A 23190-nucleotide genomic window follows, 5' to 3' on the forward strand; every position below is an offset into this window, starting at 1 on the left:
TCTACTACTCACTTTTGACTACTCTCTACTCTACTCACACTCTACTAATCACTCTCTACTATCTACTACTCACTCTCTACAACTCTATACTACTCTCTGCTACTCTACTCACTACGCATTCTCTACTACTCACTCTCTACTACTCTCTACTCTCAAATCACTATACTACTCCCTCTCTACTACTAACTCTACTGCAACTCTATACTACTCACTCTATACTACTCCACTACTCATTACTACTCACTCTAATACTCTCTATCACTCTAATACTCTCTAGTACACTTTACTAACTCTTTACTACTCACTCTCTACTAGTACTCTCTGCTACTCACACTCTACTCCTCTCTACTCACTCTCTACTGCTCTCTATTCACTCACTACTACACAGTATTACTACTCTCTACTACTCACTCTACTCACAACTCACTCTATTACTCTTTCCACTATCTACTACTCACTCTTTACTAATCTACTACTCTCTTCTACACTCTAGTACTCTCTAGTACTCACTAAATACTGCTCTCTAACCTCAACTCAATTTTACTACTCATTCTCTACTACTCGCTTTACTTAATCTACTATCTACTACTCACTCTATATCTACTACTCACTCTACTACCCTCTATTACTATCTAGTACTCGTCATTAATCTCTACTACTCACTCTCTCCTACCCTCTACTACTCACTATTTCCTACTCATTCTATACTACTCTATACTACTCAATCTCAATTACTGCCTACAACTCACTACTACTCTACTCTCTACAACTCTACTCTATTAGTCTACTACTCACTCTCTACTACTACTGCCTACTACTACGCTCTACTGCTCACTCTCTATTACTCTCTACTCACTATGTACTACTCACTCTCTACTACTACTCAATCGGCAAAAACAGCCTAACCTTACTCCAAACCTTTACTCTTTGCCTAAAGGCACTAGTGCACAAAATGCTATAGGTCTCATCTTTATTACACATAAAGCAATTCTGTTTGTAATCAGGTGGCTCTTTAGCTTTATTAGTGTTTTTCACACTTTCATGAACATAACGTGCATATATATGTGTAGATATATGTATGTGTGTGTATATATATATATATATGTATATATACATACATATATAAACATCTGCATATCTATATCAATACCAATATTAATGCATACTTACATATACATAGATGCAAACATATGCATGTTATGTACATGGGACTTTAAAAAACACTAATAAAAGCAAAACTAAAAAGCCACCTAATTACAAACAGAATTGCTTAAGCTTAACTAAAGCAGAGACCGTTGCTTTGCAAATGCTTGTTTTAGGTCTCGGCCTGCGATGGCTGCGCATGCCCACAACAAGCGGCCGCTTGTCTTTATCTGCGCTAACAAAGGCCCTCTGATGGGGGCCTCTGCAGGCGGCCCGGGCCAGGTCGATACAGGGATCAGAGGGCCATAGAGACGACAAAGAGTGTGGAAGAATACCGGGGGCGGGTGTACCACCATGGGGACAGAGTACCACGGGGACACTGATGGGTAGAATACTCGGAGGGCAGAGTGCCCAAGACATAGGAGACTGGGTGTGACAGAGGCCTACTAGTACTTGAGCAGAATACCTCAGAGACAGGGTATCCTAAGAGTAGAGGACAACAATAATTACCACAGAGACAGCGCATGCTGTTCTGCTGGTCTTTCCCCGGTAGGCAGTAGTCTAGGAGGTCTGCTTTCAGAGCACGACAGGCTGCCATGGTTCAGCCATGCCCCTTAGCATCACTCTACTCATGTCCTCTTGAAGGGTGGGGCTGAGGTATACATTACTGTCAAGTGCTGAGTATCCTATTACAGTCCAGTGCTGATGCGAGTTCCATAGGAGTATCAGAAGGACAACCTACTTCAGGGCAGATGTATAGAACACCGCATAATGAGTTACCAGGTTTTGTTGAAGTGCAGCGCCTCCTACTCGGATGTACGAATGAAGTAGAGGCACTTTAAAATCAAACTAACATTACGGTGAATGGCCTTGCTAAGTAAACGTATGCCCTTACCCCCATGAAGGGCTAGGTGGGGTTCAGTCATACTGGCACTTAGAGGGCAAGAACTCTTAGGGACAAGGGTGGCGGATCTCCCCTTTGATGGGAAAGTGAAAACCCCTCTGCAGTTTGCTGTATATAGCGCCAACATTAGAGTACGGACAAAGAGGGCATTATGTCGATTCACACGTGGTAATTCTGGGTCTGGAAATGGGGTGTTACACATAGCGTTAAACAGTATGTACAAAATGTGCTGCATGGCTAAATACTTTAAAGTTTCCTAAAGGCGAGACTGTTGCTTTGCAAATGCTTGTTTTTATTAGGAACAGCCTGTCAGGGCCATAGTTACCCAAGAGTAAGCACTAAATAACTCTTGACCTGCACCTGAAAGATGGTGTCCATCCTTGTACAAATTTGCTGTGAAAGCTGCCATACAGATGCTTAAACAAAAGGGCCCCCTACGGCGGGGTGCACAGCCAGATACTTCGCATTAAGCATACTGGGCAGTAGGTTGGCTCCACCAACCATGCCAGCCGCCACATGCACCCTTCCCTGATTGGTCAGTTTTGGGTCTCCTCAATAGTATGGCCAGCTGGTTCTCATATAGCCTCAGGTTCTCTACTTTCAAACATGCATCGCCTGCCTTCACCCTAGAAGGAGCCACTAGATCGCTTATCCTAAATGCATCAAAGAATGCCAGCGCAAATCTGAGAAGAAACAAGGCTACCTCGAAATGACTGTTGGTCGTCCATTGATTTCTTCTTTAGCTTCGAAGGCCCATTTTTTAAAGTGTTCAGCCACTGCTAGCTTGCTTACCTTGAATGACTGCAAATCTGTTACTTATTTCACTGTCTGCGAGTATCTAGTGTAGCATCTTGCGGATTCTGATGCTAGTACATGATTGATCAGAAAGGACAGGTAAGGCTGCCCTGCTGCCACGGCTCCTCAGGAAAAGAGGACATCAACTCATCTGCCTCTGGGGCTATGGCACTGAATTTGTCCATCCGGAAGACAGAGAGAGACCAAATGCTTGTGCATTGCGTATCCCCTAGATATGCGTTGCCCCGATTTATAGGTTGTGCTGCAGCCTCACCATATTTCTCAACGGTTTCAGAACCTGTGGACACCTGGCTGCTCTGCTGTTGATGGCCTGGACTATCCCTTTACTGTCTGACCATAACGTTATCTTCTTGTTCCGCAGCTGATCATCCTAAATTCCCAATGCCACCATGATAAGAAAGAGCTTCCCAGAAATTTATGTTCTTGGTGAGCCCTGAGTCCGCCCTCTCCCGTGGCCATATCTTGGCACTCCATGCCCTATCTAGCATTGCACCGAACCCCTCGCTCCCTGCAGCATCTGTGAAAAGCGACAACTGGTGTGCAGTTATCCAGCTTTCTCTCCATTTCAATGTACTGTTACATTTCTCCAGAAATGTATTCCACATTCCTAGATCCTGCTTCATACCTGCCCCTAACCTGACATGGTGATGCTTTTTCTGAGGGATAAGATGGCTGTGTCACCTGAAGAAACCCATCCTGCCGGTATCCCCTTTGCTGCAAAGTTAAGATTCCCTACCAGCTCTTGAATCTCCCTCAGTGTTGCTTTGTCCTTCCTCATCATGGCCTCTACCTCTCTTTTGAATGATCAGTTCTTGACCTCAGGGATCCGTGAGGTCCCTGTTACCGAGTCCAGCTCTAGACCAGCTTTGTGGTGGGGCTCACCATCTTCTCTGCTGCTAGTGGTACCCGTAGTGTTTTGGACAACTGTGTGAATGCTGCCAAAGCGCTTTTGCACTCCCTGTCCATAAGAAGAGAAAGTAATCTAGATAGAGCTATTTTCCTCCACTAGGGTGTCTTCTGTGTAGCTCCCATTCCAGAAAGGTGCAAAGCGCTCAAAATCGGAGAAGAATATTGAACACCCCATGGGCATTGACTTGTCAAAGTAAACCTCATCCTCGAACTGGAAGCCTAGCAAGTGGAAGCTCTCTGGGTGCACTGGGAGCAGCCTGAATGCTGACTCAATGTCTGCCTTTGCCATCCCCGCCCCCTTGCCTGCTGCTCTTACTAAATCAATTGCATCATCTATGGTTGCATGCCCTACGGCATACTGGTCGCCGTCCATCTCATTGTTCACTGACTAACTCTTGGGAAAGGATAGATAATGTATTAATCTGTATTGACCCGGCTCCTTCTTGGATACCATCCCTACTGGGGTTAAGACTAGGGTCGGAGTTAAAGGGTACTTTATGGCACCTTCAACTCTACCCAGTTTCACTTCTTTGTCTTTTATTTGCCTCACCACTGCTGGGTTCTCGCTAGCTAATTTAACCCCTTGGCCGCGGCGCGAATTCCAGCATGGCGCTGCTATGCTCGTGATGGAACCACGCCGTCATGAGCCATGGGCGGCGTGTGCTCATAACGGCGTGGTTCCGCCACGGCCCTGACCGCTCATTATTTCGCCGGCACAGGCGGGGAATTAATGCCGCATGGGCGGGGCGGCTGCAGCATGACGGAGACACGCCGTCATGAGCACACGCCGCCCGTGGCTCATGACAGCGTGGTTCCATCATAAGCAGGCAAGGGGTTAAGATTCTTTACTAATAGAGTGCGGATCTCACCCTTGAAAGGTAGCCTGAAGTCCTCCATCAGTAGCTGAGCGTCCTCCCTGTTGTGGTAGCTTCTGAGCAATTTCCTCAGCTTGGGTCTATTTATGGGAGATCGTGCTAGCTCAAACTTCTTCCGAAACCACAAGGCCCCCCACTGAGGTTCTCACTGCCTTTTCCTGGTTATTTCCTTCCTTTTGCTATGGGACTTTCTTTTCCCGCACTCTGCTGCTGGGTGCCCCCCACAACTGACGTACAAGCGCCTGAATTTGCATGTCAGGCCCCAGCTCCGTTCGTTCCTCTCATATTTCCAACATATAGCTATGCCTCCTTTGCTGTGCCCCGAAAGTTTCCAACTCATGTAAGGCCTGGTTCTGGCGAGGCTTCTGGTTTTCTCTGGTTTTCCTTTAAACATGACTGACGAAAGGACTGCTCCTCCTCGTCCAACCATCCCTTAGCCTCTCTAGCTAACAACATTTTATGCCTGCAGTCTGCAACATCCTCCTCGTCCCAAGTCACATCTGGGTATGTCTGCATTTTTAGCCTGAAGCGTTTATTGTACTCCAGCCAGGCATCACTCATAAAATTGCCTGCACACTTTGTGGATTTTGGCCTCGTACAGCCAAAAGTCCTGGGCATAGTGCGGAAATTTCTCAACTACAATACAGTTCATGATTCTACTGGTGTCAATCCAATTTTCAAAATGTCCCTCCCTCCTTTCTCTTTCTTTACTTCTTATCCCTGTGGCCCATTTCACCATAGACGACTGGCCTGGCTCCCACTGGTATATGCTATCACTAGCTGCCGGACCAGTTCTGGGTTCTCGGTTACGAAGGCACCTGCACATCCCAGCAAAGTCTCTCATGCCAGTATTAGGGATCCTACCACTCAGACTGACGTTCCCCTATTGACTGCTCACTTGGATCCCTTATCTTGCCATCTGCTAGCAGGGGATTCTGAAGCATGTGCCCATCTCCCAACACCTGCATCTGACACCTGGTTCCCTTAGATCTGCTCTTCTCCGGTCTTCAGTTATACCATGACCATGTGTATTAACAGTGTTGTTGTAGTCAGTCCCCTGTGAGTCCTTGTGCCTGAAATGTGACCAGCATTTGGCACCATTTATCTCAAGCACTCTAACAATTGCGCCAATTTACTCTCCTTGTATGATCTTGGAACCACTGCGCTTGGCTGCAGGCAGGACACTCTTGAATGCTTTCACAGAGTATTTGTTGTTGGCCTTCTTTCTCTTCTTCAGCTCCTCCCTTGTGTAGAGGTCTCACTGAGTTTCTCCATTGCATCAGACGGGCCACTGTATCCAGGGCTTGGGTGATCTTGCTGGCCACTTGGAACCTCCATTCGCGTTGTCCCAAGCTGCCTCATCAGCCTGTTTCCCGTGTCTGGCCACCGCCGCCCTCACCATGTTTAGCATCTGTTCCATGTCCCCTGTCTGCACCTGCGCCTCTGTGTCTGGCTTGCCTCTAAGGGGGCCACTGGTTGCTCTACAGCTTGGATCCTGCCCTGAGCATTCCATGGGCTTGCACTCTCTATTCAGGATGCAGTTACCTTAAGGCTGCTTTCTACAATACCAGCTCTAGGGGCTCTCAGGAGACTGGGTCACTTTGCCTTACAGTTGTCCCCGGGCCTTTCCCTTTCTATGAGCCCCAAGCGTTCCAAAGGAGAGCGGGCAATTTGGACTTCTGCCCCACCCTTGCAGACCATTGAGTAGAGGCTTGTTCGGTGCAGTAAAGACATGGGAGGGTCTTGTTGCCTTGATAGGTTGTCCACTGCTGCTCCATCCGGTAGAGGAACTGCTTACTACTGCCTACACTTGTTCTGTACTGCAACGGAGGCGGCAACGCGCTTATGGAGAGCCAAAAACACGGACATGCTGCTTGCCGGGAGGTAAAGAGGGCAGTCGAGGGGGGGGAATTGTGCAAGCCGGTTTAGGTTGTCCCCACCCTCCGCTGTGACTTCTACTGTAGCTTTGGGCACCGCACCATAAAAATACCTGGGATAACGCCAGCTCTGTCTAGAGCAGAGGTCTTCAATCTGTGGGGCGCGACCCCCAGGGGGGTCGTGGAGTCCTTGGAAGGGGGTCGCAGATTCCGGCAGAGTGCAGTTCCTGGCTTGGGCTGATCGAGAGTGCTCGGTGGAGGCCTAATTCACACCGAGGTGTGAAAAACATCAAGCCTCATTAACAAGTAAAAGGTCTTTATAAGACCAGTCAAGTTCTCGGGTGTGGCTGTGCGTGTGTGTCCCTGAAGCCGTTTCGAGCTGGGGGAGGAGGGGAAGGGGGGTGGGGGGGAGGCTAAGGGAGCAGGCTGTAGTGTAGCCCAGTGGTTCCCAATCAGTGCGCCGGCAAAACTAGCCAGGGGCGCCATGCACAGAGTTTGGGAATCACCAAGTTAATTAGGGTGCAAACTGTTAGGCTCTTTTTCCACTGGCCCACTACAGCTGTTACCAGCATTAGCTGATGAATCTGAGAATATCGGGAGCCAGCTAAGCCTTTTACCCAGGCTGAAAAAGTGTGAAACCACCATATGAGAATAACACATTGTGGCTTTTTACGGTGTTTAAAGAGTGCTGCCACTAATACTGGGAACAGTTTCTTGTCTGATAATTTCTAAGAAGCCTTTAATTTTTCACAAACAATATCGCCATTCTTGAAAACAGGCAAGAAAATGGAGCATTTTGTTCTGTGCTGTTTGTTTGGCTGATTTCCCAAAGCAAAAGTTAAAGTCGTGTTGGGTGGTGCGATATCTTTCGCTGCTCGCTATTTGCACATTGCTCAAGTTGTCTAGCTCCTGTGTGTAACTTCTGCAGTGAAGTTTTCCAAAGGCAGCAAATGATGTACATGCAAGGCTCCATCAAACGTCATGCGCGCAGACTAGATACCGCTCACGCTCTGGCTAATTGAGCGCACACATCAGCCGGGCTTCTCCCAAATTGATGGGCCCAAGCAGCTGACAACTATGTACCGCAGACATAAATATTGAATCCGCTACTTGAAATAAAATGCATTTTTGTAGAAATCTGTCGTTTCTTGTAGTGGGGACAAAAGCTACCTGCTCTATTTACTGGGATGACAGACAACAACCACTAAGGCAGACAGCAACAATGGAAACGGTTTCAACATTTAAAATAAACATTAAAACATTTAAAAGAAAAGAAAACTAACAAATGTGTGTTAATCTGCCTCAAGGGGCCTTTAAAAAAGGATTTTCACGAAAATTCCCAATTTCAGTCATATATGTATTAGGAATTCAATTATAGTAATCATAAATACACTTGCCTTTCTTAGCAGGGGACAGAAACCTCCAAAAGACAAACTCTATGTACCATACACATAACATTGGCTTTCTTAGAAGACATAAATACTTGCGTTTGGTACTTGCGTTTCCTAAAACTGATGTGATCGAAGATGGAGACATTTTCCCCAGTGCTTCGTTGATGAGCCTCACAATGTGATGAGCATGACATGGACAGTTGGCCAGATGTGGAATAAATGCACTTATGTATTCAGGGTTTTTGCAGACTAAAGAGAAAATTCCCATTGCTACTTTGCTTGCAGTAAACTCTGTGCATGTTAAACTGCACACGTATACCTCCTTGCAGCAATCCCATATGTACAGGTTCTCCCAGAGAAATACTTCTTGCATGTATATATTACACTGCTTGGTCACAGAAATGCAGGCAACACAAACAGATCTAGAACACTCCATCACCTAGGCAGATGGCTCTGCGACGAGCCACGGAATGGGGCGCTGTTGGCTCCTATTCCTTTGGCCTGTGGGCTGGACGTGTACAAGACTAGAGGCTATTTCCCTGTGGGCGTGGACTTAGGTTTGTGGGCGCAATTCCAGGTTAATGGGCGTGTTTCCATGCTTTCAGGCTGTATATGATTATAATTCCTTCATCTGCTTCATCCAATCATTTTCAGGGAGAAAAAATGGAAGTACTCCTGAGGCCGAAATTGCACCTCCCCCAACCAACATAATAAAGTAACATAATGAGGAGCCACGGCCAACGACTAATAGGTCAAGGGAGCCATGGGTTCAAACAGTTTGGGAACCACTGGTGTAGCCCTTTGAGGTCAATGGATATTGCGCGCCTGGAGCTGTGGGTCCCGTGACACGTCCCCCACCCCCAGCAGGGAGGCACAGAGATACCCTCCCATGATCGGGAAAGAAGGAAGAAGACGCAGAGATATACTGACCCCCCACCCCATGAGAGAGGCACAGAAAAGGTGGGTGGATGGATGGGTGGATGTAAGGATGAATGGATGTGTGAAAAGGTGGGTGGATGAATGATGAATGGATGAAAGGGTGGATGGATCGATGAAAGGATGAATGGATGAAAGGGTGGATGGATGGATGAAAGGATGGATGGATGAAAGGGTGGATGGATGGAAGGATGAAAGGGTGGATGGATGAAGGATGTAGGGATGGATAAAAGGTTGCATGGATGAATGATGGATGGATGTGTCAAAAGATGGGTGGATGAATGATGGGTGAATGGATGGATGAAAGGGTGGATGGATGAAGGATGGATGTATGGATGAAAGGATGAAAGGGTGGATGGGTAAAGGATAGATGGATGAAGGATAGATGTATGGATGTAAGGATGAAAGGGCGACGGATGAAGGACGAATGGATGGATGAAAGGGTGGATGAATGGATGAAAGGGTGGATGAATGGATGAAAGGGTGGATGAATGGATGAAAGGGTGGATGAACGGATGAAAGGGTGGATGGATGGAAGGATGAAAGGGTGGATGGATGGAAGGATGAAAGGGTGGATGGATGGAAGGGTGGATGGATGTATGGATGGATAAAAGGTTGCATGGATGAATGATGGATGTGTGAAAAGGTGGGGGGATGAATGATGGGTGGATGGATGGATGAAAGGGTGGACGGATAAAGGATGGATGGATGGAAGGATGAAAGGGTGGATGGATGAAGGATGGATGTATGGATGGATAAAAGGTTGCATGGATGAATGATGCATGGATGGATGTGTGAAAAGGTGGGGGGATGAATGATGGGGTGGATGGATGGATGAAAGGGTGGATGGATGGATGAAAGGGTGGATGGATGGATGAAAGGGTGGATGGATGGATGAAAGGGTGGATGGATGGATGAAAGGTTACATGGATGAATGATGCATGGATGGATGTGTGAAAAGGTGGGGGGATGAATGATGAATGATGGGTGGATGGATGGATGAAAGGGTGGGTGGGTGGATGCATGGATGAAAGGGTGGATGGGTGAAGGATGGATGTATGGATGGGAGGATGAAAGGGTGAATGGATGTATAAAAGGTTGCATGGATGAATGATGGATGGATGTGTGAAAAGGTGGGTGGATGGATGGAAGGGTGGATGGGTAAAGGATGGATGTATGGATGGAAAGATGAAAGGGTGGATGGATGAAGGATGGATGGATGGAAGGATGAAAGGATGGATGGATGGATGTGTGAAAGGATGGATGGATGTGTGAAAGTGTGGGTGGATGAATGATGGATGGATGTGATGGGGTCTAACAGGCGCATTTATGGTTGTCAAAAGATGATGATGAGTACCAGTTTCTAGACACTTTTGTCGGAAGGGGGTCCTTACCCCTAAAAAGGTTTTACAAGGGGGTCTCGGCATCAAAAAGTTTGAAGACCTCTGGTCTAGAGGATGAGCTACATCACCACAGAACATGTCTGTGTCCCTCTCCTGCTACCTCGATGTTTGCTGCTTAGAATCCTTGGGTCTTCAGGTTAAGCAGGTCCTCTTGGAGGCAGAGTCGCCTCACTGCAGCCAAGCGAATGTCCCTGGCCCCCTGTTCCCTGTGGATGGCGAGAACTAGAATAGCGGAGTGGCATTCTGGGGGTTTAGGGTGACCCGGTTCCTGCTACCGCAACTCTGATTCTGTTCGTCGCACAGGTCCTGCTCGCTGTTCTACCCTCGCCCAGGTGCTTATAACCTGGTTGCTCCCCCATCCTTTTAGACAGTTCAAATGACACCCCCCTCTGCCATAGGTTGGATTTTAGCATCTTGATGTTAATTTTGGTGCCCTTCACCTCATGCAGATAAAGGAGGGAGTGTAATGCATGAGGCCCACCATTTTGAGAGTTAATATGGTACTACAAAACTTTGCTAGCAGGTTGGGTACAAATCCTCCAGTGGAGATGATTATGATTCATAAGGCTAAATGCATCAGTGTAGCACTATGCGGTGCTGGGATTTGGGGGCATACAAAATGTACAGCACTGCAAGTGTCGGAGAATGAGTTTTTGAGGTATTTGCTTGCAGCCTCCAAAAGTGCCTCTTCATATGTCTGTCATGTTGAGTTGGGGGTTCCGTTTCTTACAGACTCCATTAGGACTCAACCTATATTACTATGGCACAAAGTCTGATCTTCGGAACACACTGCTGTGCTATCATCGGGGACAGTTATGCAACGTTGTGATTGGTAAGGGGAGCCTGTGTGCTGGGTGCTTCCTTTTCCTGGAGTCCGACGCAGGAGAGCAGGAGCAGAGATGCGGGACCAGGCGGTAAGGTGTTTGTTTATTTTTTTTATTGCAACTCGCAGGCCTGCCCCATTGCGCCTGCCTCACCACCCGTAATTCGTGCCAGCCGCCACTGCTTGAGGGGCCACTGAACACTGATTATGTTCACAGTATCTGCTGGCACTCGTGGGCATCACCAGAAGGTAACAGGCAGATGTACGAGATAACAGTCTATTTAAATCTTTCTCCGCCTGCCCTCACAAAGAGGGATGAATGTGAGAACCCCCTCTGTGCCATGGCTATCCTGTCTCACAAGCTGGGCGGGGACTGTGTTTATGGAACGAGTGCCATATGTTTGTATGTCGCTCAGAGTGTTGCTCAATTACCGCATTAATTGCCAGGTTCTCAGAAGCGTGATATCACTTTCACAACATGTCTGAGGTGCCTCCCTACGAATTAGATAGTGGCACTGGGCAGGAGCGGCTGGCCGAAAACGAGCACCAGAGGCATCGACCCACTATGTGCAAGCGAGCGGTTATCACATATACGCCAATTAGTGTTTTCTATGTTCTGTTTACCATGTAAGGTGGAGAAGTGGGCGGGTCCCCTGGCATGATGATTGGCACTGGCAGCTAACCTGTGAGATGAAGTATTAATATCAGTTTGGCAGTTTCTTTATCCACAGCCAACCGGGCAAGAGTATTTCAACTCTTGTAACTAGCGCTGTGTCAGTGAGCTGTGGAACCTAGATCCAGCCTACATGGCTCAGTGGAAGCGCCGTCTCTGCCCGCTCTAACCAATCCGGATGCTGCGGTCATACTGTTCACTTATACAAACAGTATGAAAGGAGATTCATGATTGGTTTAGGTGCTGGGATAAACAGGGTGCACGACTTGACAAATTATACATTGATATTGTTACAAAGCATATTATGATCAGTGGCAACTGTCTGTCCTATGGTGTGCTCCAATGTGCCATGCTTATGATATTTATGAGCAGTGCAATAATTGATGAGGTAATTGCTATCCTGTACTAGACATCGCACTCACAAAAGTACGGCTGTGTTTTGTTGTATGAAGGTGCAAACTCTGGCTCAACTGAAACCTTTCTACTACTCTTTCCAATGCACTCCCCTATTTCTCATCCTATGACTATCAATGTATCCTAAACATCCGCCCTCTCATTCATCCCAAACCCCATACCACTACTATGATCTACAAAACCCTTTCTAGACTCTTCCCTACTCTACCCCTCCTTGCATCATCTCACCCCTTTTACTATTCCGATCCCCCCAAAAAAGCCTTTCTAAGCTCTTCCCTCTGACTCTTCCCCCTTCACCTTTTCTTTTACTCATCGCAAGCCTCCTCCTACTGCTTCGAGCTCCAAAACAGCCCCCTGCTATCATTTTTAATCCAAATAACAGACTAACGTGTGTACCACTCAAATGAATTCCACATTTCACTATACTAATCCACCACTAATCCTTTATGGGTTCTGCAGTAGCGTGCTACTCGCCGAATGAGTGCTTCAATCATCAGGGGTATAAAGTGCTATATAAATTCAAACCTTTTTCCCTCTTCTATCTCTTCACTATCCTTCCCAATCCAAATAACTCACTAACATATCACCACTCAAATTACTTTCGTTATGCACAATACTAATTCAACCCTAATCCTTTATGGGTTCCGGAGTAGCGTGTTACTTGCCGAAAAAGTGATTTGACACCTCGTCAAGGGTAGTAAGCACTATATAATTACAATACAATACTTTATAAAGCCATTTGAGCATGGCACAGAACAGCTTGGGTACAGTTTAATTAAGCTGAATGCAGGCAGTAAGCTGGAAGTGATCTTTTACCTTATACAAAGCGATGTGGTTAATGGTTAGGGCAATCTGTGTTGCTAGTTGCGATCGTGCATGGAGCGTGAAATGTTGGCTTGTAGGGGTGACCATGTACTCACGTCGCTATACCCCTGTTTCTCCTGCACGCCGTGTCACTTCATACTTTATATTCCGTGTATGAAGAGATGTTTAGTGTGATTTTGTTTTGCTCATGCTATCTGCTAGCGAACTGGGAAAGGAGTGAGTGTGGTCTGCGAACCAGCAGTCAGTGGAGCCCTCTTCCTCCTGACTGAGAGGAGGGGAGGGGCGGGCTGGAGCCCCAGCTTTGGTATTCACGAGAGAAAGCAGCAGCTAATGTATCTGTACTGGAGCTCTTCAAGAAGCATCTCAGAATGTGCAGTCTGATAAAAATAACAAAATACCTCAGAGCGAGCAGAGAGTGGGAGCCCCGGGTACCAGGTACCGACAGTCAAGTGTGCGAGCTGAGTGAGACTGGCACTGAAGTGAGCAACAAGGGGTGCCTTGCCTGCTCTGAATAACTCCATCATATTTATTATGTGTGTGCGCAGTTGTGTAATTAATGCCCCATCACTTTCAAAAGGCATCAGCTGTTACTGGCGCTGAGCTAAAATGCGGGCCACACCACCCTATAACGCTCTTCACTGGCTCGCTGTGGAGCAGAGAATCATATTCAAAATACTGTGGCCCCTATAGAAACCTTGTGACGGTCAATGTCTACAATACTCGCATAAGCACTGCTGGAAATGGGGAACATTTAGCCCAGGGACCCAATAATTGAAGGTCAAGGAGGGTGCCAGGCAGGGGGCAAATATATTTATCAAAAACAAGGGGGACCCAATGAGTACCTAGGGACCTTGGGCAATCAGCTATTATAAGGAACAGTGGTCCATAGGGTTACATTTTCACAACAACAAATGAAAATATAGACTCCAATCAGTACTATCTTAACCAGGTTTTTCAGTGCCCAGCCGGGCCTGAAATTTTATTTCAAGTATAAACAATTTTAAAAGACCAAAAGGGAGGTCTAATGCGAAAGTTGATAGGGTACAAGCCTGTACCAATCCAAAGTACACTCAAAAAAGGAATTCGAGGGTAAGAAAGTAAGCAAAGAAAAAAGGGTAAAGAATATCAGGCAAAAAGAACATGGGAGCCAATTGTCCCTTGCATCAATAGCGTATTCGCAAAGCAAGTTCAGACAAACAATTCATGTAACAGTGTCAACACAATGGGTAAGTTACAGAACTGAGAAAAGTGTCGACGACGTTTCGATCCCCGGCTCCTAATGAACTGGGATCATCATCAGGACTAAAACAATATATTGCCTTTATGTGCTTTTTGTAAAAACCTTTTCGAGCGATCTTGAGGAATCTTCAGTGAGTCTGGGAGAGACGGTTAGGCGGAGGGCTGGTGCCTCGATTTCCTAATCCTGTGGGTTAGGATTGTGCTGCTATCCTGCATGGGCTTATAATCCTTCTTTGGATGATTCACGGAACACGGGGCAGTGCAGTGTATTCAGAACCCCTTGAGAGTATGCTCCCTAATTATTCCGGAGTCTTAACGCAGAGACAATGCTCCTTTGCTCGCAGTCCGAGCAATGTGCGGGTGGTATGCACAATGGCAGTCCGCCGGCTTCACGATAATACGGAAGTCAAAGGGGGCAAAGGCACGAAGGGAATAGTCCTGAAAAGCAGAAAGCATGAAGACAGTCTTCATGACAGACAGATTTAAAAAATATATTTTTTAAACTGTTCTTCTTATGCTGGCATGCTGAGCAATGTTTTATTTGTCTGCATTCCGTCCAACATATGTGTGTCTTTTGCTTTCTTGCCCTAAGTGCACCAGATATGCCCAGACGTGGGTCCTGTGCTCATTGTGCCACTGGATTCAAGCTAGCCTGGCTGATGAGGGGTGATGCCCCGAAACTGGTCCAAGGATGCTTGTTTCCGGTTCAGGGAGGACCTAGCTTGGCTGTTCGGTCTGGACTGTTCCCATGACGCACACGGTCAAGACTGATTTGCATATGGCTGGGTCTAAACTGGGGTGGCATGGTAAACAAAGGAACAATGGATTTAACCCAGATCTCCTTACTGGGGGTGAATGTTTGATTTGCTCTACATTCCATCCATCATCTGTATATATTTTCCTAAAAAAAAAAAGTAACAGTAACAGATATGATAATGAGACTGTTATAGCTTACTGCTGCATGATCTTAAGATATCTTAACAAGTTAATGCACTTGCTGCAGAGAGCTTTGTGTACCCAGCAGGTTTCATGGTATAACAGTGGAAATATAACTTTGGGGATTGATGCATTCACTGGAAGGATCTATGTTCAAACTGGGTATAATACTGACTTATCATAAAATAGCATTCAGGGCTAATGTGCCTGCTGGAGAGCACAGTGTGCAATTTCCAGGCCACAGATTTCTATTTATATAATGTGTCTAATCTAAGTGGGGTAGTGTGTGAACCCTTATGAGAAAATACTCTTTAAATGGTTATTAGCGTATTATTTACACGACAGCTATGTAATATAAACAGATGAACCTCACATTCGTAGATAGCCCGCATACATCTACACTTGCCGCACAGTTTGAGGGCGGAAACTCGGTTTATCTCTTAGCAGCTCGTGATGTTACAAGCTGAGCATCTTTGCTCTGATGAGAGCTTCCAGCTGTGATGCTCAGAACCCCACCACTCCAAGCCAGGGTAAGACTAGGCCAAAGGAGCTGCTGATGTCCCTAATAGTGAGGCATTTGTGGTGAGTCCGGCAGCCCCGTGCCCTCCTGTCGGCTGCTGTCCTCAGGGAAAGCACAGTGACAGCGCAGGCGTACCTCTAGAAGCAGGACTTGAGTATTATTTCAAGCACTGGCTCTAGCACCATTTTTACTAATATCAGTACTTCTGCTTTCATTACTGTTACTCGCATCACTAAAAGTCATTCCAGCCCGATCACTACTAGTAAAAGTACCTCATCTGCTATTAGCTGTGGTGAAACAAACACTAATACGACTATATGTACCACTCAGAGTGCTTTTCTTTGTGCCACAACAACCACAATACTATTCAAACCACTACCAATGCGGATAACACAGCTAGTGCCATTTCTAGTTCTACACTTTGTTACTACTAAGAATTTGGTGTTTCTGGTACCACTACTACTGTCTCCACAGTAATCTTTAGTGCTACTACAACTACCATTAAATCAACAGAAGACACCCTGTAAACAGTATCACAATTTAGTTTCACTTTTTGGTGCTATTTCTTCACAAAGTTTATAAAAGTAATTCTATGAGTAGGCCACATGATATACAGGTTACTCTAGGAAATAAACTCGGTGTGAGGAGTTGTAAATAATCTCAATCTTGATGCAATGCAGATCATCCATCATCCCTCTGCAACGGGGTGTCCTCAAAAGTTGATGAGTCAATGCTGTAGGGTTTACAAAATATCCCTGGATTTATCATAGCAGGAGTTGCTGAATGTGGTGAATGTCGTCAGTGCTCTGAAGATTGCTGGGTGTTTACTAGGCCTGGGTGGTGAACTCTGCTCTTTTTGTGGAGTTTTCAGAGTTTTCCGCACTCCGGAGAGCATGCTGAGTTCTGAAACATTCTTCGCAGAGCTGAGTTTGTTCTCGCTCGCCAACGTTAAGTTGGCAAGCGTAAGTGAAGGTAATCAACGCTAGACCACCTCCCAGCGAGATTTCTCAATGCGGGCAGTTAAGGATGGTTGCAACCGTTCGTATTGAGAAACCATCTTTTCGCATTGAGGAAGCTGCGGTTCAAGTAGAAAATCTACTCGAGTGGAAGAAAGACGCAACACCCTCTTGTGCTGTGCATGGTGCCATTTGAGCTGATTTTTCAGCAGAGGACAAACACACGGTATGAAAATCAGTGTGAACGGCATGACCCAACACACTCGCACACTTGCGCAGCTGAGATTTTTGGTCACTTTGAACTCCACCCAGCCCTAGTTTACTTAGGTGCATGACATCTGATAGGCAGGTGTGTACTCATGCATTGCATCTCAGGCAGGTGTGTACAGGTGTCCCTAATATCGGATTGGCAGTTGGGTACCCAAATGATTGACATCTTCTGCTAGAATGAAAGATTGGCAGGAGTACCCTCGTATGCATGATTTTTGACAGTCAGCAGTCTACTCACGTGCATGATGTCCGTGCTCTGATTGAAAATCTCCACATAGGGTTTCAAGATGTCGAAGTGAAAGGCTGGAGTCAGGAGCCGGCGGTGACGTCCCCATTTTTCACCTTTACTGAGAAGTAAACCGTCACCTGGGAGAGATACATCATTGAAGATTAGAAGGGCCAGTGTAAAATGCCAATTATTCACAAAAATAAACAGGCCAAACCTGTTCAAAGTGCTGTTTCTGAGGGGCAAAGGGCACCCAAGTGATAGACAGGATACCATACACACTATATGTGTAGATTTAAGATGCCCATCTCTGGCAGTGCCCTTCCATGGCCATATTCAGAATCTCATCGCAAACCTAGGTGATTTTTAATTCTAGCTATGTTAGAAAACTCAAAGAGGTCTACCTCTTCAAATCATCAGCAGAGTAAAATGTAGACACATCAACCCACTGCTATCTTGTAGATCCATATTTCAGCACCCAGAGGTAACGGAAACTGTGTTTGCTCAATAAATTCCATAAAAATACCAACCGAGTGCCCAAGTTCCCATTTTATGTCCTCCAAACATGAGATCAGCCTGAACACCACAGCAAGTTAAGGAACCTAGGCTGGGGTGAGGACACTAGTCAGGCAAGGTGGCTCAAGGCAGCATTTTTAGAAGGAATCAACTTACCCAGCCAAGGTCTCAAGAAGCCGTAGAAGAGCTCATCCTTGGGAGCGATCACAGCTGTGGAGGAAGCACACACAGTCGATGATAGTATATAATCCTCACGCTACGGGCCTGGACATCTGGGGCCAAATTCTTATACACACATCCCAAAACTTTGGGGAAAGGGACAGGCAGCACCCTAACAGCACACAGCCAAAAGCAAGGATCCGCTGGACCAAGCAGGCGTTGGCATTTGAGCAGCAAATCATTCATGCCAAACACAGCAAGCTCAGCGACTTTCACAACACCAAACCCACAAAGGTACACACAAACTTCCTCGCCACAGCAGCTGCAGACAGAGCAGGGGCCTGCATGAGATCAGTGGTGATGCAGCTGGATCTAGCACACAACCCGTGGTACCCAGTTATCCTAGGTTGCACAAGAACTCAACTACTTTCTATTGTTCTAGAATTCAGGACCAAATAGGTACTTGTTATCCAATAGGAAGAGGAAACAACTCCTCCAGTGTCTCTACTAGGACTGCTGTGTTGTTACCACTGGTGCGTCTGGCTCTGCACATTACTATTGGAAGATCGGTAAACGGGCTAAAGCCTTATCATGGCCGGCAGATACCACCTCAAGTAAAATGGACGCACAACCGGTCTTGAAACCCGACTAAAAGTCTTTACACACATTGTGTCGCACGGTCAAAGGGGACATCTGCACCCACTTTTTGTGCCACTCGGTTCTTTGGTATAATAGAAGTGGGTCGCAAACGCGTGTTTAGCCAGTTCTGTAATATGGATTGTCCCGGCACAAATTGTGTGTTGCCACAATCTCAAGGGAGTCTTCACTCACTGGCAAGGGGCTACGGCTACTTGCAAATGAGGGAACAACTTTATGCTGGTAAACACGCAGTATTAGCGATGCAGGCGCAGCAGCAAACAAGCCTTTGGAGGTGTATAGGTTGAGTACCTCATGGAAGGGGCGATGGAGCTTCCAGGGAACCCTTTGCATCTCACCACGCATGTGAGTGCAGTCACATATTGCACTGGCGTGGGGGGGTGGGGGGGGAAGGGGCGGGGGGGGAAGGGGCGGTGGGTGGGGAAGGGACTGTCCCATCTTGAAAACGAGGTCAGATGGGCACTGACAGTAAAATGTGAAACCACAGCTTCAAAACGCTGTATCATTTTTCGCGTATGTGCCTTCTCTAGCATTGGCCCAAACTGTCAGGTTAGCACCCATGCTGCTGAAAACACATTTTCTTACAGCCATAACAGGCACTGTCCCTGCCTCTTCTATGTAGACTCAATTAAGGATGTGCTTGATGCAGACATGGTAGGCATGCCCCAGCAGTAATACAGACCCAGGTGTTTTCGAAGAAATGGCCATTTGGGAATTTAAAATTGGGAAAGGTTTCAAAGGGATATTATGAAACAAAGTAAAATTCCGAAACCTAAAACACACAGAGGCAATCCAACAAAGAGACATTTCGAAATCATAAAACCACCGGATCATCAAGGAAAAAGTCTCTCTGAAGACAATTCAAACTGACAGGAATTAACAAAGGTAAATTCTAGAATCCTTGTTGTTTGAGTTATTGTTGAGGCTGGATTGGGAAAACAAAAGCTTTTTTGTTTTCATTTGATTGCCCATTTTTAAGGGTTAATATATAGCAATAACTAAAGTCTGAGTCGGTGATCTGTAGAACAAACGTTCTGTGCTTTTAACATTTCACAAATGTTACTATTTCGAAGACCTTTCAGGCTGATAGGTGTCTCTGTCTGCAATTAAATTATTTCTTTTTTCTCTAGAGCCGCCCTGCTGATCCCTTCTAAACATTTACCATGCCATTGGCTGCCCACCCAGTCTAGGATCTTTTTCAAGCTTCTTTGCCTTGCCCACGGGGCTATTTATGGCTCTGGATCAGAGGGCATTAGGTCCCTCCTTCATCCCTACTCCCCCAGTAGAGCCCTCCGGTTATCTTCCAAAAATCTCCTCTCAGTCCCTATATTTGCAAAAGCAAGATGGGGAGGTAAAGCTTTTTCCACCTTGGTACCTAAGCTCTGGAATTCCCTCCCATCTGAACTGGTAGGGCAACCCTCTCTGGCGCGTTTTCGCAAAGAATTGAAAACCTGGTTCGTTCGAGAGGCCTACTCGTAGACTTGGATTGGGTGATTTGAGATTTTCTGTCCTGTTTGGAGCCTTTATGCCCTTGGGCTAAGTTGCGCGGTATAAGCCTCCACCTCACTCACTCACTCATGCCCATTGGATCCAATGTAACCTGTGAGGCCAGTAAGGAGCAGGTTTAGTGACAGTGCCGTAAGCGACAGTAAGGGCCTGTTCTAGAGTTTGGTGGACAGGGCACTCCGTCTCCTCTGAGACGCAGTACCCTGCCTGCCAAACTCTCACTCCACCCACTCAGTATTGAGTCAGGAGGACCGGCAGGTTTACATGATGGAGTCAAATTTACTCAGTTGGCATAAACCATCCTCTGATGGCCCATTGCAGCTTGAGCCATCAGAGGTGCCAGAGGTTCATACAAACCCATGGCGTTCACCGCTGGTCCAGCAGTGAACTCTAAATTTGGCGGGCAGAGTAAAGGCAGGGTTGCGGACGTTAAGTCCTCACCAACCTGGACAGCCTTCGCTCGGTCTGCCAACCTCTAAATCAGGCACTACTTATGCTGCTATTGTCACGGTATTACTTAAATCTAACTCCAGAGCAGGTCACATAATTTTCCTTACATTAACATTTTTAACTACAAACACAGGGGGTAGATTCACAAAGATTTCCCCCAGGACATTCTAGGGATGCACAGAGTGGCACTATTGCTGGAGAAAATCTAGAAATCAATTAAGTTGTGGAATGCTTGGAGATGCATTGCATGATTAGCAAGTTCGGTCTCATTGATCAGTCCTAAATTCCCAGAGCAGAGCTTGAGACAATGTCATTTCCCGCTAATTTACGAAAGCATTTACGAGTAAGGGAAGTAGCGCTACTGGAATACTCTTTTAAGTACTATTAAATGCCTTTGTAAATTGACCCTGAAATGCCCACCTCTCTATTCGTTAAAGCACAAATAGAGCACAGTTCTTTCTATTTGTGCTAATTGTATAAGAATATTCCCTGAATATTTCCATTTACTTCTATTTTAGATGTTTTTTTGTCAATTCACAAGGCCATGTAAGATTATATAAAATAGTAGTGCAGAAGTTCTAATTTGCGTGCTCAAGATTACATTTGTGAATCGGCCATTAGTCACATGGGTATGTTCCACGTGCTCTTAGTAGTTCGACAACTTTACCTCAGCCTGAAGAGCATTAGGTTTCCTGTCAAACCCAAAACAATTTGTCCAACATCACACTGAACCAAAATGATCTATACGTATCCTAGACATGCTCTCATAGGGCTGCGCATCTGTAGTAGAGTCATTAGAATTACTTTAGATGGTAAATTACGCCGCCATCTTGTTATAGTGTTTGCAAAAAAACTATACAAGCCACTCTAAAGAAGGATGAAGAAACGCTAAATCCAAAAACCACATATTGTGGTATATTTTTAATGGACTATTTAAGAATGTAGACTGAGATGGTTCTATGCACATGCTTTAACCCCTTCGGTGCTCATGAAGAGCTGAGCTCGTCATGACCACACCCATTTCTATTAGGGCCCAGCACAGGAGAGGAATATCTCAAGCAGCCAAGGTGTTAAAAGTGGCACAAAAAACCCCACAAGATATGTTTTTGTTGCTTTTCTGCATACGCAGCAGGGAGGAGGAGGAGGAGGAGGTAGCTCAGGACTGGGAAGCAGCTGCCCCTTTCTTACAGCTGTGAGGGGCAGAAACCAACTTCTATTAACATGGCTTGACAATATTAATTATTCTTGTGCTAGTATAGTGAAATATTAACAAACTTCAGTAGCACACAGCACATGAAGCAGCAGTGCAAGCTTTTTTCCAGCACAGAGAGCTGCTACAGGACAGGTGATGGCGGCAGCAGTACAAGGTTCTCATACACATAGATATAACAAATATGGAAAAACTTGGTCACTGTGCATGCTTACATTGCCTTCCCCCACACACAGACGAGGAAGAGCACGTGCAGCAACAGTGCAGAGTAATCGTACAGGCAGCAGCAGTGCTGTGCATGGTGCTGTCTATACAGGTTGCAACATAAAGGTGTCACCTTCTAAAACAACTTGTACATTAAATTTTGACCTGCTAATAACATGGCGGGCACCTGAAAAAGACAGCAATGTTGGGGTCAGGCCTCCAGTTAATATATGTTGTCTCAGAAGGTGGCCATTTTAGGGACAGGCATAGAAATAAGCAGACAGGCTGCTTATAGTATAGTGATTAGTTGCAAGAAAGAGCAGCACTTGGCACGGCAGGATGCATAGATACAACTTAGTACATCACTGGCGTTGATCCGGATAATAGAGGATTGCACAGAGCACTATTTTGCAGGATGCAGGATGGATACAGTGATGCATATTGTCCAGTGGCTGCAACATTACCTACCAAAGAAAGAGATTGATTCCCTGGGTTGCGGCTGTCTTCACCAGTGAGTTGTTCATAGTTTGTCACCAGTGTGAGAAGAAGTCCCCTGACCAAGAAAAAACTGGAGAAGTGCCCCCCCCCCCCCCAAAAGATGGTGGAGGTGGTGCTATGCACAGTATGGGGGGCGAGGTGGCAGAGTTGAGAACCAGTCTGCGCTGAGAATATAGTCGCTGGGGGAAGAAGGCATGGACAATGTCAAACTACACACCTGAACCAGCATGCGCAGGACCGATTGCTTGTGTGGCCTTCCCTTAACTTCTCCAGATCTCCCGCCAGTAGGGGCTGCAGTGAGAGCTGGGTTTGTGACGACATTTGGGTCCCGTGGAGTGGGTTAACTAGAATGAGAAAATCCACCAGCTGTACACCTCAGAGAGACGGTCTCAAATCCAGTGTCATAACCATCCAAGGCTCCTACATCTTTGGAAAATTTCTTTCATAACAAATACAGACCTGTGGCTGGTGCTACGAGTCTGTCCAACTCTGTAGGGGAGGATTCTCCTGTTCTCTTCCTTCTGTGGATTACAGGCGACTGAATTTAAAAGTTGTCTGGTTATGTTATGTTATAGGAATTTCTAGAGCGCATGTACACCAAGCGGTGTTTTGGCGTTAGAATAACAGAAACATAGCACACTGCACACAGTTTCAATCGTAAGCCTGTTCGAAAAGGCTTGCTTTTAAAAGCTATCTACATTTTGTGTAGCAAGGGGTCATCCAAGTTCCGGATTTGGGGGGCGAGTACCGAAAAACTTGAGCTACGAGTCTCTTATTTTTAAAGGGGGGAATGGCGAGAAGGTTCTTTGCGAGGACCTCAGATGGCGGGTAGGTGTGCAGGTTTGTATTGTTAG

The 23190-nt window shown here is 46.2% G+C and overlaps 1 protein-coding gene across 10 annotated transcripts in view; it reads right to left on the reverse strand.

The window, feature by feature from the left end:
• Window positions 1-23190, reverse strand: part of CYP4F22 (cytochrome P450 family 4 subfamily F member 22) — a 295859-nt gene that overhangs the window by 64446 nt on the left and 208223 nt on the right. For all 10 annotated transcript variants that reach the window (XM_086960247.1, XM_086960238.1, XM_086960296.1 and 7 more), the window contains exons 4-5: window positions 17809-17862; window positions 17149-17276 (exon numbers count right to left, since the gene is read on the reverse strand). In XM_086960247.1, the coding sequence (XP_086816373.1) occupies window positions 17149-17276; window positions 17809-17862 (182 nt within the window). The remainder of the gene's footprint in view (window positions 1-17148; window positions 17277-17808; window positions 17863-23190) is intronic.

The sequence above is a fragment of the Lissotriton vulgaris genome, chromosome 1_1 (assembly GCF_964263255.1).
Source record: "Lissotriton vulgaris chromosome 1_1, aLisVul1.2, whole genome shotgun sequence".
NCBI lineage: Eukaryota > Metazoa > Chordata > Amphibia > Caudata > Salamandridae > Lissotriton > Lissotriton vulgaris.